The 16,422-nt window shown below is 38.2% G+C and overlaps 1 protein-coding gene across 3 annotated transcripts; it reads left to right on the forward strand.

The window, feature by feature from the left end:
• Nucleotides 1–486: 486 nt before the first annotated feature.
• On the forward strand, nt 487–15,448 carry LOC126988793 (nuclear apoptosis-inducing factor 1-like). Of its 3 annotated transcripts, XM_050847216.1 has the most exons (8): nt 488–905; nt 2,243–2,538; nt 2,718–2,834; nt 4,172–4,325; nt 10,705–10,847; nt 12,425–12,627; nt 13,145–13,210; nt 15,097–15,448. In XM_050847216.1, exons 2-7 carry the CDS (start codon nt 2,244–2,246, stop codon nt 13,163–13,165), a joined length of 933 nt encoding a protein of 310 aa, XP_050703173.1. In that variant the 5' UTR covers nt 488–905; nt 2,243; the 3' UTR covers nt 13,166–13,210; nt 15,097–15,448. The 3 variants fall into 3 exon arrangements, with proteins under 3 accessions (XP_050703180.1, XP_050703173.1, XP_050703163.1); XM_050847223.1 differs by lacking the exon at nt 15,097–15,448 and having other exon boundaries at nt 487–905; nt 10,705–10,838; XM_050847206.1 differs by having other exon boundaries at nt 13,145–15,448.
• Nucleotides 15,449–16,422: the final 974 nt, after the last annotated feature.

The raw sequence follows: 16,422 nt of genomic DNA on the forward strand, positions 1-16,422 counted from the left end.
ATAAATATTCACTAAGTATATACAGAAAATACAAGAGTAATATAGAAGAAGAAAACTGGATAGACAAAACACTCGTAAAGAAGAATTAATGATGAGCAAAAACCAATTAACACGCTAAGTTTAAACTGGAGAATTTGCAACCTTGGAAAGACAAGGAAACATTAGAACATTTTATTTTAGAATGTTCAGGTTATGCAGATATAAGAAACAAATTTAACTCTCCCGTGTTGTTTACCTGCAACGATAAACTATCAATCAATCAACTTACAATTAACTAACTTCCCACAACACAGACAAAATAATAGAAGAATCACTAATTTTTTGGTGAACAGAGACTCAAAGCTATACAAGAAAGAAAAGAATTTATTAAAACTATCTGGAAAACAACACTGAAATACACCGATCAAAAGGACGACGCTAGTACTCGCCACCATCATCATCATCATCAGCAATAACAATAAACAAATGAGAACGCGGAAATTGTGGTTTGACTGAAGAAAACAAAAACACCCAAGAAGATCAAACTAGCCCCATAAAACACCCAAGAAGAAGAAGAAGAAGAAGATCTAGCCCCATAAAACACCCAAGAAGAAGAAGAAGAAGAAGATCAAACTAGCCCCATAAAACACCCAAGAAGAAGAAGAAGAAGATCAAACTAGCCCCATAAAACACCCAAGAAGAAGAAGAAGAAGATCAAACTAGCCCCATAAAACACCCAAGAAGAAGATCCACGGAAAACTTGCCTCTTGTAATAACTCCTTTAGACACATCACTCAACACCTGAGACACATCACTCAACACAAGAATACAAGTTGTAGAGAGACGAGCAGCGCCCCAAAGCTGAAGGGGAATCAACAAAGAAGAAGAAGAAGAAGACCTCCACCTCCTGGTCCACATCCTTAGAGGTGAATAGTGAGACATATATGGGGGCCAATGGGGGAGGCAAGGTATGACTATGTGTGAAGGGAGGGGGAGGGGGGGGGGGGTTGACGAGACCGTATACATATAATAGAAAGCATTACTGTTATTTTTACAATTGGATTTTAGCTTTTAATACTTATGTAGTGCTGGGATGTAGTATTAAGTATGTGTAAGTAATGTTAAGTTAATGTAAGTAGCATTTAAGTTAGTGTAAGCGTGTAGTGCCGGGATGTAGTATTAAGTATGTGTAAGTAATGTTAAGTTAATGTAAGTAGCATTTAAGTTAGTGTAAGCGTGTAGTGCCGGGATGTAGTATTAAGTATTTGTAAGTAATGTTAAGTTAATGTAAGTAGCATTTAAGTTAGTGTAAGCGTGTAGTGCCGGGATGTAGTATTAAGTATTTGTAAGTAATGTTAAGTTAATGTAAGTAGCATTCAATGTTACTAATAATTCTTACACTAACTTAAATGCTACTTACATTAACTTAACATTACTTACACATACTTAATACTATGTCCCGGCACTACACTTAGTCGTAATTTCTCTATTTACAGTCTTACTTGTGCAATATCTACTGTTATAGTGGGATATCAATGTATTATTATTATTATTATTATTTAATATCACCACGAATTAGGCATACAATTGTCAATGGAAAAACCCCACGACAGATAGATCACGCCACCTTATAGGAATGGCGTCCGTCAGTGTTTACCGTCCCAGTCAGGGTTGCCAAATTATCGTACACACCGTATTCCATTTTCATAGTTTCTGACTGATATGTATAGCAAAAACAAACAAACAAACCAATAAATAACAGTTTTAACGCTAACTTTAATATTCTTTTGTTATTTGTGTAGGTACGAGAGTTTGAGGCTTAAAAATGATAAATACAGTGTGGTGAATATGATAATCTAGCAGCGCTGGTCCCAGTTTGTATACAAAGCATTTCATCGTGCATAGAGGTCACCTTGACATATGTGACTAATTGTAACTTCATTATTTTCCAATCTGTTACTTGTCACTCCTTCACGAGAGTCCGACTGACACACAACGACAGTCGCTCTCGCTCCGACCCTCCTTGTACATATAGGCTAAGAATATATTCGCCTTAAGGAAGCTGAAGTCTTAATCAGCACCTTTAAACGCCCCCCGGTACACCGTTACACTACTTTAAGAAATGTCATATGTTATGTTATATTGGTGGTTCTGCAGAGCACCACTTGTTGGTGGAGTGAAGCTAGATAAACAAAATAAAGATTAAGATAAGCTCCTTGGAGACTTACTTCTACATCTGCTCTCACCTCTACTGCTCCACCAGCATGAGAATGGCAGAAGCCAGCGCCAAGCAGCCCAAGAGAAGGCGTCGCCCCAGATTTAACAAGGCTGAGCTGGTTGCCTTAGTAGAAGGGGTGGAGAAGAGGCAGGACATCATCATGGTAAAGAATGATCACAAGTCTGGCGCAACATCCCAGAAAGCGCAGGCTTGGCAGCAGGTTTGCGATGCTGTCAACTGTGTTTCACGGCTGCCAAGGACAGTCGATGAAATTAGACGCAAATTCATTGACCTCAAAAATCGTGTAAAAAGCAAAGCATGTGAGGAAATCCGGCATACAGGTTAGTCAACTATTTTGTTTGATATTACATGTTGATTAATATTCATACCTTAACATACTTGTATTACATGGCTGTTTACTGCTCATTCCTATGTTCCATCAAAGGAGCAGTGCATAACAAGCTGTTGTTAATACTTCATAAAACATTAAAATTAAATATTTCATTCTAAATTTTTACAGGTGGGGATTCTCCAGTTGAGATAAAGTTTAATGACGCTGAACGAACACTCTTCAGGCTGATGTCGTTAACATCCCTTGCTGGCCTACCCCGTCCTGATAATGGGGGCTTGAGACTGAGTAAGCATTCAACCATTTTTCATTATCATCATCATTTCATCGACCAGCGGATGGCCATGGCAGAAGAGCTTCCATCTCTCTCTATCCAGACACTCCCTCCTTGCCTGCTCGAAGTTTCTCAAGGATCTTTCCCCCCTCTCCCTAATGTACTCTTGCACCCTATCCCTCCATTTCACTGGAGGTCATCCTCTAGCATTCCCTCCCTCTATCTCACTCACATACACCCTCCTGGTCATCTTACTCTCCTCCATTCGCTCCATGTGGCCAAACCACTTTAAAGTCTGTCGCTTCACTTCTTCCACCACTCCACACTTCTTCCCTTCACCCACATGACACATTCCAAAACGCTCGTACACACTTTCATTACTCATTCCATCCATTCTACTCACACCACAAGCACTCCTCAAATAACTCATTTCCACTGCCTGCACTCTAGACCTCTGACTCTCATTCCAGGCCCACTTGCATACGTGAGGGTTGGTACTATTACTGTATTTCTCAAATCCCTCCTTACCTCCATGCTGTACCTCAATAGCTCCCACACTCCCCTCTCCTGCCCTTCCCCTTGTGAATTGTGACAATGATGGCTTTCGTCCAGTCTGCTGCCCCCCCCACCCACCCCATTGCTACTTCACATATCTTGACCATCCATTTAACAACTACATCTCCTCCACTCTTCAACATTTCTGGTGTGGTTCCATCAATTCCTGCTGCCTTTCAATTTTTTAATCTTTTTATTGCCTGATTTACTTCTGCATATGATATACTTCTTTCTTTATATACTCCTCCTCTACCTCTACTCAAAGCTGCTTCTGTTACAGCTGCTGGACGTCCTTCCTCAAAATTCATTAAGTTTTTGAAATATTCTCTCCATCTCTCTTACACAGCTTCCCCGTCTCTCAAGATCTTTCCATTCTCATCCATAATAATTTTTTTTTTAAATATGAAATAAGTTCACAAAAATCTGTAGCTATTTCAGGCAATGGAGACTGTAATCAATTCTTTTAGGTGAATGGAGACTGTAATCAATTCTTTTAGGTGAATGGAGACTGTAATCAATTCTTTTAGGTGAATGGAGACTGTAATCAATTCTTTCAGGTGAATGGAGACTGTAATCAATTCTTTCAGGCAAATAGAGACTTTAATCAATTCTTTCAGGCAAATGGAGACTGTAATCAATTCTTTCAGGCGAATGGAGACTGTAATCAATTCTTTCAGGCGAATGGAGACTGTAATCAATTCTTTTAGGTGAATGGAGACTGTAATCAATCCTTTTAGGCGAATGGAGACTGTAATCAATCCTTTTCCATTTGTAACATTTCTGCTTCCTAATTTAGATGGTTCTGCTGGCCCTGCTGAGCCCCCGACAAATCCCGCAATAGATGAGGAGATAGACCCTCTTTCCATCACATCAGAAGAAGCAGTTATGTTCATTGAGGAGGAGGAGCTCACACTACCCATAACTCCTGCCAGTGAGAGTACCACCACAAGGTCAGTCCGATATTTATTTATTTATTTATTTTTATACGTCAACACCTATGAGGGGCCTGGATGGTAGTCGTCCCCAGCCCGTCATGGCGCAGGCAAGTGTTTATAGTGGCGCCATCTTCCCTTGGCTCATGCTGCCCCCCGGAACTCCTCCTTGATTCACTTGGATGGGTTCCGCTAGAGTCCGGGTTGATGGGTGGTCTTCAGGACAGCATGTGGGTAGTTTTAAGCCACTCGGCGGTGACTGAAAAATCCCAGGTGGTAGCGTGGGGATTCGAACCCACGTCGTCCATCACGGGGTGAATGTGGGCCCAGCACGCTACCACTCAGCCACCGCCTACCCCTCGTTCTCAGCTTTTCATTTTTTCTCGATTTCAGGCTATAAACCGTCTCAATCACAAAACTAATGATAGTGATTTATATTTATTGCTAAAAGTGTTAATTATAGAGGGTTTTGTGGTCATTATGCTTTAGAAATGGGGATATCTAGTTTGTTTATTGCTAAAAGTGTTAATTATAGAGGGTTTTGTGGTCACTATGCTTTAGAAATAGGGATATCTAGTTTGTTTATTGGTAAAAGTGTTAATTATAGAGGGTTTTGTGGTCATTATGCTTTAGAAACAAGGATATCTAGTTTGTTAATTACTAAAAGTGTTAATTATAGAGGGTTTTGTGTAGTCACTATGCTTTAGAAATAGGGATATCTAGTTTGTTTATTGGTAAAAGTGTTAATTATAGAGGGTTTTGTGGTCACTATGCTTTAGAAATAGGGATATCTAGTTTGTTTATTGGTAAAAGTGTTAATTATAGAGAGTTTTGTGGGCAATATGCTTTAGAAACAGGGATATCTAGTTTGTTTATTGGTAAAAGTGTTAATTATAGAGGGTTTTGTGGTCACTATGCTTTAGAAATAGGGATATCTAGTTTGTTTATTACTAAAAGTGTTAATTATAGAGGGTTTTGTGGTCATTATGCTTTAGAAACAGGGATATCTAGTTTGTTTATTGCTAAAAGTGTTAATTATAGAGGGTTTTGTGGTCATTATGCTTTAGAAATAGAGATATCTAGTTTGTTTATTGCTAAAAGTGTTAATTATAGAGAGTTTTGTGTCACTATGCTTTAGAAACAGGGATATCTAGTTTGTTTATTGGTAAAAGTGTTAATTATAGAGGGTTTTGTGGGCAATATGCTTTAGAAATAGGGATATCTAGTTTGTTTATTGGTAAAAGTGTTAATTATAGAGGGTTTTGTGGTCACTATGCTTTAGAAATAGGGATATCTAGTTTGTTTATTACTAAAAGTGTTAATTATAGAGGGTTTTGTGGTCATTATGCTTTAGAAATAGGGATATCTAGTTTGTTTATTGCTAAAAGTGTTAATTATAGAGGGTTTTGTGGTCACTATGCTTTAGAAATAGGGATATCTAGTTTGTTCATTGGTAAAAGTGTTAATTATAGAGGGTTTTGTGTCATTATGCTTTAGAAACAGGGATATCTAGTTTGTTTATTGGTAAAAGTGTTAATTATAGAGGGTTTTGTGGTCATTATGCTTTAGAAACAGGGATATCTAGTTTGTTTATTGGTAAAATGGTTAATTATAGAGGGTTTTGTGGTCACTATGCTTTAGAAATAGGGATATCTAGTTTGTTTATTGGTAAAAGTGTTAATTATAGAGGGTTTTGTGGTCATTATGCTTTAGAAATAGGGATATCTAGTTTGTTCATTGGTAAAAGTGTTAATTATAGAGGGTTTTGTGGTCATTATGCTTTAGAAATAGGGATATCTAGTTTGTTAATTACTAAAAGTGTTAATTATAGAGGGTTTTGTGGTCATTATGCTTTAGAAATAGGGATATCTAGTTTGTTCATTGGTAAAAGTGTTAATTATAGAGGGTTTTGTGGTCACTATGCTTTATAAACAGGGATATCTAGTTTGTTAATTACTAAAAGTGTTAATTATAGAGGGTTTTGTGGGCAATATGCTTTAGAAACAGGGATATCTAGTTTGTTCATTGGTAAAAGTGTTAATTATAGAGGGTTTTGTGGGCAATATGCTTTAGAAATAGGGATATCTAGTTTGTTTATTGCTAAAAGTGTTAATTATAGAGGGTTTTGTGGTCATTATGCTTTAGAAATAGAGATATCTAGTTTGTTTATTGCTAAAAGTGTTAATTATAGAGAGTTTTGTGTCACTATGCTTTAGAAACAGGGATATCTAGTTTGTTTATTGCTAAAAGTGTTAATTATAGAGGGTTTTGTGGTCATTATGCTTTAGAAATAGGGATATCTAGTTTGTTTATTGCTAAAAGTGTTAATTATAGAGGGTTTTGTGGTCATTATGCTTTAGAAATAGGGATATCTAGTTTGTTTATTGCTAAAAGTGTTAATTATAGAGGGTTTTGTGGGCAATATGCTTTAGAAATAGGGATATCTAGTTTGTTTGTTGCTAAAAGTGTTAATTATAGAGAGTTTTGTGGTCACTATGCTTTAGAAATAGGAATAAATCTAGTTTGTTCATTGGTAAAAGTGTTAATTATAGAGAGTTTTGTGTCACTATGCTTTAGAAATAGGGATATCTAGTTTGTTTATTGCTAAAAGTGTTAATTATAGAGGGTTTTGTGGGCATTATGCTTTAGAAATAGGGATATCTAGTTTGTTTATTGGTAAAAGTGTTAATTATAGAGGGTTTTGTGGGCATTATGCTTTAGAAATGGGGATATCTAGTTTGTTTATTGCTAAAAGTGTTAATTATAGAGGGTTTTGTGGTCATTATGCTTTAGAAACAGGGATATCTAGTTTGTTTATTGCTAAAAGTGTTAATTATAGAGGGTTTTGTGGGCATTATGCTTTAGAAATGGGGATATCTAGTTTGTTTATTGCTAAAAGTGTTAATTATAGAGGGTTTTGTGGGCAATATGCTTTAGAAATGGGGATATCTAGTTTGTTTATTGCTAAAAGTGTTAATTATAGAGGGTTTTGTGGGCATTATGCTTTAGAAATGGGGATATCTAGTTTGTTTATTGCTAAAAGTGTTAATTATAGAGGGTTTTGTGGGCAATATGCTTTAGAAATGGGGATATCTAGTTTGTTTATTGCTAAAAGTGTTAATTATAGAGGGTTTTGTGGGCATTATGCTTTAGAAATGGGGATATCTAGTTTGTTTATTGCTAAAAGTGTTAATTATAGAGGGTTTTGTGGGCATTATGCTTTAGAAATGGGGATATCTAGTTTGTTTATTGCTAAAAGTGTTAATTATAGAGGGTTTTGTGGGCAATATGCTTTAGAAACAGGGATATCTAGTTTGTTTATTGCTAAAAGTGTTAATTATAGAGGGTTTTGTGAGCAATATGCTTTAGAAACAGGGATATCTAGTTTGTTTATTACTAAAAGTGTTAATTATAGAGGGTTTTGTGCAGTCACTATGCTTTAGAAATAGGGATATCTAGTTTGTTTATTGGTAAAAGTGTTAATTATAGAGGGTTTTGTGTCACTATGCTTTAGAAATAGGGATATCTAGTTTGTTTATTGCTAAAAGTGTTAATTATAGAGGGTTTTGAGGGCAATATGCTTTAGAAATAGAGATATCTAGTTTGTTTATTGCTAAAAGTGTTAATTATAGAGAGTTTTGTGGTCATTATGCTTTAGAAATAGAGATATCTAGTTTGTTCATTGGTAAAAGTGTTAATTATAGAGGGTTTTGTGGTCATTATGCTTTAGAAATAGAGATATCTAGTTTGTTTATTGGTAAAAGTGTTAATTATAGAGGGTTTTGTGCAGTCACTATGCTTTAGAAATAGGGATATCTAGTTTGTTTATTGCTAAAAGTGTTAATTATAGAGGGTTTTGTGGTCATTATGCTTTAGAAACAGGGATACCTAGTTTGTTAATTACTAAAAGTGTTAATTATAGAGGGTTTTGTGCAGTCACTATGCTTTAGAAATAGGGATATCTAGTTTGTTTATTACTAAAAGTGTTAATTATAGAGGGTTTTGTGCAGTCACTATGCTTTAGAAATAGGGATATCTAGTTTGTTTATTACTAAAAGTGTTAATTATAGAGAGTTTTGTGGTCATTATGCTTTAGAAACAGGGATACCTAGTTTGTTAATTACTAAAAGTGTTAATTATAGAGGGTTTTGTGCAGTCACTATGCTTTAGAAATAGGGATATCTAGTTTGTTTATTGCTAAAAGTGTTAATTATAGAGGGTTTTGTGGTCACTATGCTTTAGAAACAGGGATATCTAGTTTGTTTATTGCTAAAAGTGTTAATTATAGAGGGTTTTGTGGTCACTATGCTTTAGAAATAGGGATATCTAGTTTGTTTATTGCTAAAAGTGTTAATTATAGAGGGTTTTGTGCAGTCACTATGCTTTAGAAATAGGGATATCTAGTTTGTTCATTGCTAAAAGTGTTAATTATAGAGGGTTTTGTGTCATTATGCTTTAGAAATAGGGATATCTAGTTTGTTTATTGCTGAAAGTGTTAATTATAGAGGGTTTTGTGGGCATTATGCTTTAGAAACAGGGATATCTAGTTTGTTTATTGGTAAAAGTGTTAATTATAGAGGGTTTTGTGGGCATTATGCTTTAGAAACAGGGATATCTAGTTTGTTAATTACTAAAAGTGTTAATTATAGAGGGTTTTGTGGTCACTATGCTTTAGAAACAGGGATATCTAGTTTGTTTATTACTAAAAGTGTTAATTATAGAGGGTTTTGTGCAGTCATTATGCTTTAGAAACAGGGATATCTAGTTTGTTTATTACTAAAAGTGTTAATTATAGAGGGTTTTGTGGTCATTATGCTTTAGAAATAGGGATATCTAGTTTGTTTATTGGTAAAAGTGTTAATTATAGAGGGTTTTGTGGTCACTATGCTTTAGAAATAGGGATATCTAGTTTGTTTATTGCTAAAAGTGTTAATTATAGAGGGTTTTGTGGTCACTATGCTTTAGAAATAGGGATATCTAGTTTGTTTATTACTAAAAGTGTTAATTATAGAGGGTTTTGTGGTCACTATGCTTTAGAAACAGGGATATCTAGTTTGTTTATTGGTAAAAGTGTTAATTATAGAGGGTTTTGTGGTCACTATGCTTTAGAAATGGGGATACAGGTAACTCTCAATTTACGCGAGTATTGTGTCCTTGAAGAGGTCGCGTAAATCAAAAACAATGTAAATCAAACAAGAGGTAGGTTTGTACCTTTATTGCCTACTGTATCACTCTGACTCCTCTCCCTCTCGTGGCTCCTCCTCTGGCTGCCCTTCCCCTCGTGGTAGCACAGCAGCGAGGGTGTTGTTGTTGTTGAGTAGCGTGGCAGCGTGGGTACTGTATTGTTGTTCAAGTGTTAGGCGGGAAGAACTGAGCTCAGCTGTGTGGCCGTGTGAGTCCAGTTGCGTGAGACATCTGGTGGCCACTCCATAAAATATCGCGTATAAGTGAAAAAACATGTAAATTAAACATTTATTTGGATTTTGGACGACGCGTTATTTAAAAAACGCGTAAACCAAACTCGCGTAAATCGAGTTACCTGTATCTTGTTTGGTGAGTATGATATCATGGCACCCCTGGGTCAGTCTGCTAGGGATACAGGTAACTCTCGATTTACATGAGTTTGGTTTACGAGTTTTTGAAATAACACGTGGTCCAAAATCCAAATAAATGTTTACACTTATGTGATATTTTAACAACAATACAGTCTGCTGTGCTACCACGAGGGGAAGGGCAGCCAGAGGAGGAACCACGAGAGGGAGAGGAGTCAGAGTGATACAGTAGGCAATAAAGGTACAAACCTACCTCTTGTTGGATTTACATTGTTTTTGATTTACGCGACCTCCTCAAGGACACAATACTCGCGTAAATCGAGAGTTACCTGTATTGGCATAGCTGCATATTGTGAATGTATCTGTAATAAAGGATGTTGATACAATTAATACAAGTGTTGGTGGTGGCTGAGTTGTTAGTGTGCTGGGTCCACATTCACCACGCCACGGACAACATCGGTTCGAATCCCCACACTACCACCTGGGATTTTTCAGTCACCGCCGAGTGGCTTAAAACTACCCACATGCTGTCCTGAAGACCACCCATCAACCCGGACTCTAGAGGAAACCGTCCAAGTGAATCAAGAATGAGTTCCGGGGGGCAACATGAGCCAAGCATAACTGGCGCCACTATAAAAATTGCCTGCACCATAACGGGCTTGGGCTGACCATCTGGGCCCTGGAAGAAAGCCTACCGATGCTATAGGCGGGGATAAAAAAATAAATAAATAAATAAATAAAAATAAAAAAATTAAAAAATCAGTCTTTTTGTATATTTTGGAAAGTAAAAACAAGATGGATTTGTATCAATTTTTTGTTGACGAAAATTTCCTGATCATTTTCAGCGCTCGTATACCATCAGCGGCAGCTCCTCCCCCAGCAGCAACACCTCACGCCCCGTCTGCTGCACCGCCCCGCTCCTCAAGTTCATTTAACCCAAACAGTCGGAGTGGTGGCAGGCAACCAGCTCACCCACCAGGTATTCATGGTTAGTATAAGTTCATTTCTAAATAGTAACCTCAAACTTTTCCAATGGTTAACCAGGTAGCTGCGGGGGTCATGTTTCTTAGGTTAGGTTAGGTTAGGTTAAAGGCCCCTCTTAAGTAAAATAATGAGAAAGAATCATCACTCACGGAAACCATTTCATAATATATATAAACGCATGTGTGATCAGTTTATGCTTCATCTATTTTATGAGGTTTATATCATGGCAGGAATTTGGCCCATCGCTGGTACACGGTAAATCCACAAATTTGGCCCGTCGCTGCTACCGGGTTAAACAAGGTCGCACATTTAAAAGAAATATTAATAATCAGAGTGCATCACTAAAGCAGGGTTGGCAATGTTTAAATCAAATTGTGCTCCAAAAATGGTAAAGTAAAACAACCAATTCATGTGCAATGATTCACTTATTCTCTTCAAGGTATATATAAAAAAAATAAATAAAGAATCGTACATTATTATAAATTTCTAAGTAGAAACTGACAACTGAGATGAATTAGTCTTTGGAATCAGTATTTAAAGTTTTGAACTCTTGATAAACTTATTGTACTTGCTAAAGTCCCGTTGCCTTTCCTCCAACACTGAGGGAATTTTAAAAAGTGAGATTATTAAGCTTTGGTCCTCCAGTGAGCTGCAGGAAAACCTTTTGCAGGTCACAACATTAACCCTTTGAATCTCACTTTGTATGTCTCTGGAAAAGCAAAGAAAGCAACAGGACTTAACAAGCATGTACTGTAGATGGTCAGTCACAGTCAGTGCCTCGGCAGTTTGCTTTTGTGAGATTACCAGCTCAGCGGCATCTACAGTATATGCTTGTTAAGTCCTGTTGCTTTCTTTGCTTTTCCAGAGACATACAAAGTGAGATTCAAAGGGTTAATATTGTGACCTGCAAAAGGTTTTCCTGCAGCTCACTGGAGGACCAAAGCTTAATAATCTCACTTTTTCTTCTGTACTGAGTTTACTGAGCTTAGTGAGTTCTCTTGCTCTAATGTTGCCAACTTGCCATATGTTTTTTACTAGGTAAAAAAATCAGCCTCCCTTGGTCTTTACTAACTTGGCAGGCAATGTATCATAATATTAACCAAGGTTACCAACCAAACCGTAACAGAATAGAAGTAGATATTCTTCTGTGTGGTAATGATATAATATTCTGGCATGAAAATGACAACTTCAGGCAACTCTGTCTGTCCTAAACCTGCTCCTGTACCAACTACAAACAAGTGTTGAACAAGTATGTATCTGGATCCTTGACTGTGCTCAGACTTACAGGCCATAAACTTCAACTTAAAGTAACCTATGGAGACTTTCAAATCACTCACCAGTATATATATATATATATATATATATATATATATATATATATATATATATATATATATATATATATATATATATATATATATATATATATATATATATATATATATTAAAAAAAAATCAATGATTTTTTATTTAAAAAAAAAAATCAGCAACCCTGCAGTAAAGGTTATATTAAACAGGAGGGGATCACTAAAGGTCATATTAATGTTTTTGAAATGTGCTAATTGTATTAATTTTCATCAGATCCCACGGCAGACTTTGAGGCAGCTTACCTGTCAACGCAGCGGGAAATAAGGGATCTGCTGGCCGAGCTGGTCCAGTCGCACCAGAGTGGTGTGGCAGCACAAAGAGAGGTTGCAGCAGCAGTAAGGGAAGGAGCAGCAGCCTTGCAAGATCTTGCTAGAGCTCAGAAGGACCAAAATGAAGCTATTCTAGCACTCGCCAAGGTAACATCTGATTCCCATCTAACCCTTCAACACCAGGACGCATATACTGTGTCCTTGCATGCTCCGTACCATATCCGAGGACGCGTATATTGCATCCTGGCGCGCTTTAGGCAGCACACGAGTTATTTCATCCCGGATATTGTACGGTTGTTTTTAGGATGTAGGTCGGATATGGTACGGTGTCGTATTTGACTCAAATCTCAATGTTGTTGTGTATTAACGGAAGAGTGTCTTCTGTGCATTTGTACTTGACAGTAATAGTCAATTCTAACAGAAAATAACAAAAATAATAAGAAAGAAATGATACATGTGTATGTGTGTGGAGTTCCTCTTCCCTGGAGTTGCCTCCTTTGTTGTAAAAAAAAAAATAATCATAATAATCATAGTAAGATGAAGATTTGGATATTTATTTGCTAATATGTCAAGAAGTATACAAGGTTAATACTTTGTTTTCCTTTTGTCCACCATTGTGTTTGCTTTCATCTTTTTAATAATTTTCTTCCTTTTTTCCTTTTAGTGTTGTGTACCTCACCAATAGTCTCCTGAGGGGCCGGGTGGATGACCCCGCCTGTTAGCGATGCAGGCAAGTTTAACCCCTTCACTCCGGCGGTGTCCAACGGGCGTCCGATGGCATCACTATATGGAAAGGGTTAGTCCTCTTCTAAACGTCTTAATTCTCTTCCATTTCCTCTTAATCCTTTTCTAAGCCTCTTAAGAAGAAATGGAAGAGGATTAAGAGAAATTTAGAGGAGGATTGAGAGGCTTAGAAGAGGATTAATTCTCTTCCATTTCCTCTTGAACCTTTCCATACTGTGACACCGACGTCTGCGTCACGGATGGAAAGGGTTAAGTGACTACCATTTAGTATGTGCACTTGACACTGGACGATGGGGTAGAGGTGGTTGTGGCCCCGCTCTGCCCCCACACCTTGCCACTCACACTCAGCACCTCTCACTACCTCTCATATGTCAGCTATTTCCTACCTTCACCGTGTAGCAGCGACGGGCCAAGTTTGTGGCTTTACCGTGTAGCAGTGACGGGCCAAATTTGTGCCATGATATAAACCCCCAAAATAGATGATACATAATCTGATCACAAATACTTTAATATGTAGTAATGAAATGGTTTGTGTGAGGGGTGATTTTTTTCTCATTTTTCTCACTTAGAGGGACCATTAAGAAACATGGTCCCCGCTGCTACCGGGTTAAATGAATTTAATTAAATAATTGGATAATCCAGTAAGGTCATATAGTGTTAAGATTATTTCGTCTCTAGGATAACAAAGATTTTGTATAAATACCCCGACACTTGACAGCGTTGGCGGTGGCTGAGTGGTAGCGTGCTGGGCCCACATTCACCGCGTGATGGACGACGCGAGTTCGAATCCCCACGCTACCACCTGGGATTTTTCAGTCACCGCCGAGTGGCTTAAAACTACCCACATGCTGTCCTGAAGACCAACCATCAACCCGGACTCTAGAGGAAACCGTCCAAGTGAATCAAGGAGTAGTTTCAGGGGGGCAGCATGAGCCAAGAGAAGATGGCGCCACTATAAACACTTGCCTGCGCCATGACGGGCTGGGGCCAAATACCATCCAGGCCCCTCAAGCAAGCCTACCGGCAATATAGGCATAGACGTAAAAAAAAAATTAAATAAAAAATGTTGTGTCAGGGTATTTATACAAAATCTTTATCATCCTAAAAACGAAACAATGTTAGCACTATATAACCTAATTGGATTATGCGAGTATTTAATTATATTCATTTAAAGGTAGAAAACAGCTGACATATGAGAGGCAGCAAGAGGTATTGAGAGTGTTTGGCAAGGTGCAGGTGTGAAACAGGGCCGCAACCACCCCTATCCCATCGTCCAGTTTCACATGGGAATATTATTGTACAGGTAACTCTCGATTTACGCGAGTCTTGTGTCCTTGAAGAGGTCGCGTAAATCAAAAACAATGTAAATCAAACAAGAGGTAGGTTTGTACCTTTATTGCCTACTATGTCACTCTGACTCCTCTCCCTCTCGTGGTTCCTCCTCTGGCTGCCCTTCCCCTCGTGGTAGCACAGCAGCGAGGGTGTTGTTGTTGTTGAGTAGCGTGGCAGCGTGGGTACTGTATTGTTGTTCAAGTGGCGCGCGGGAAGAACTGAGCTCAGCTGTGTGGCCGTGTGAGTCCAGTTGCGTGAGACATCTGGTGGCCACTCCATAAAATATCGCGTATAAGTGAAAAAACGTGTAAATTAAACATTTATTTGGATTTTGGACGCCGCGTTATTTCAAAAATGCATAAACCAAACTCGCGTAAATCGAGAGTTACCTGTATAGGACCTAGTTGGCCAGTAGTGCCTACCTGGTGCTTCCACTTGACATTGAAATAGACACACTTGAAATAACCCTTGCTGTGAACGTGTCTGTGTGTCGGATGGTGAAGGCTTCCTAGCAAGGGCTAATTCCTTTCCACTCAACAGGACCAGCTGAGTTCCGTGCAGCATGCAATTTCAAAGCTGTGGCCAAGTAAGTTTGTGGCTTTACCGTGTAGCAGCGACGGGCCAAGTTTGTGGCTTTACCGTGTAGCAGCGACGGGCCAAGTTTGTGGCTTTACCGTGTAGCAGCGACGGGCCAAGTTTGTGGCTTTACCGTGTAGCAGCGACGGGCCAAGTTTGTGGCTTTACCGTGTAGCAGCGACGGGCCAAGTTTGTGGCTTTACCGTGTAGCAGCGACGGGCCAAGTTTGTGGCTTTACCGTGTAGCAGCGACGGGCCAAGTTTGTGGCTTTACCGTGTAGCAGCGACGGGCCAAATTTGTGCCATGATATAAACCCCCCAAATAGATGATACATAATCTGATCACAAATGTTTTGATATATATTATGAAATGGTTTGTGTGAGGGGTGATTTTTTTCTCATTTTTCTCGCTTGGAGGGACCATTAAGAAACATGATCCCCGCTGCTACCGGGTTAAAAACACTTAAAAATGTTCAAACTACAAAGGATTTATTCTCTGTATGGATATTGTTACTTGGGGAAGGACCTACATGTTAAACCTTTATTTTTTTCAAGTATATATTATGGATTTTTTTTTATACTCTTGTAGTATTGTATAGTATGATAAATATATTTTTTATTATTTAAACTCTATTCTTGGCCCATGAAGTTAATGGTTCTTTACTTCACTATAGAATGATTAAATAACAGAGATATGATGTTCACACACAATAGAGAATGGAACTTACCCCCAAAAATCTAAGAACTGCATTATTACCAAATTTTACAGCCAAAGAATCCATACCAAGTTAAATAAGTTCAATTTTAGGCCATATGAGACTTGCTAGACCCACATTTGGTCACTGAGCCATGATATCTAACCTGCTGTTTCCTTTTTATGCAAAGAAGTTCGGATGGGTTCATCTCGAACAGCTCTTCCTGTGCCATGGTCAGCAGCATCCAGAGGAGCTGCTCATAACCGAGAGAGCCCGGGTTCGATTCCCGGGCGGAGTGGAAAAATTTGGGTGGCTTTTCCGATACCCTACACCCCTGTCCACCCAGCAGTGAATGGGTACCAGGTATTAATCGGGGGTTGTGTCCCGTCTCCTGGGATCTGTTCCTTCTCCTATAATTCCTTCCCCTTCTGTCTCTCTCCGGCATATGACCACAGATGTTGCGCCGACTAAACGAAACTTTCCAACTTTCCAGAGGAGCTGCGTCAATAACTTCGTCTTGTTCTAACTAGGAATGAATCATGATCTTAGTAAAACTTGTGAAATACTATGTTAAACTTATATACAAAAATACATGA

Source organism: Eriocheir sinensis, chromosome 6, assembly GCF_024679095.1.
Source record: "Eriocheir sinensis breed Jianghai 21 chromosome 6, ASM2467909v1, whole genome shotgun sequence".
NCBI classification, from domain to species: domain Eukaryota; kingdom Metazoa; phylum Arthropoda; class Malacostraca; order Decapoda; family Varunidae; genus Eriocheir; species Eriocheir sinensis.

Bases quoted from the DNA above. Each gene is read 5' to 3' on its own strand.
- LOC126988793 (XM_050847206.1), top strand. From the start codon at position 2,244: ATGAGAATGGCAGAAGCCAGCGCCAAGCAGCCCAAGAGAAGGCGTCGC. The intron at 2,539-2,717 runs GTTAGTCAACTA...AAATTTTTACAG, and splicing joins TGAGGAAATCCGGCATACAG to GTGGGGATTCTCCAGTTGAG. The intron at 4,326-10,704 runs GTCAGTCCGATA...GATCATTTTCAG, and splicing joins AGTGAGAGTACCACCACAAG to CGCTCGTATACCATCAGCGG.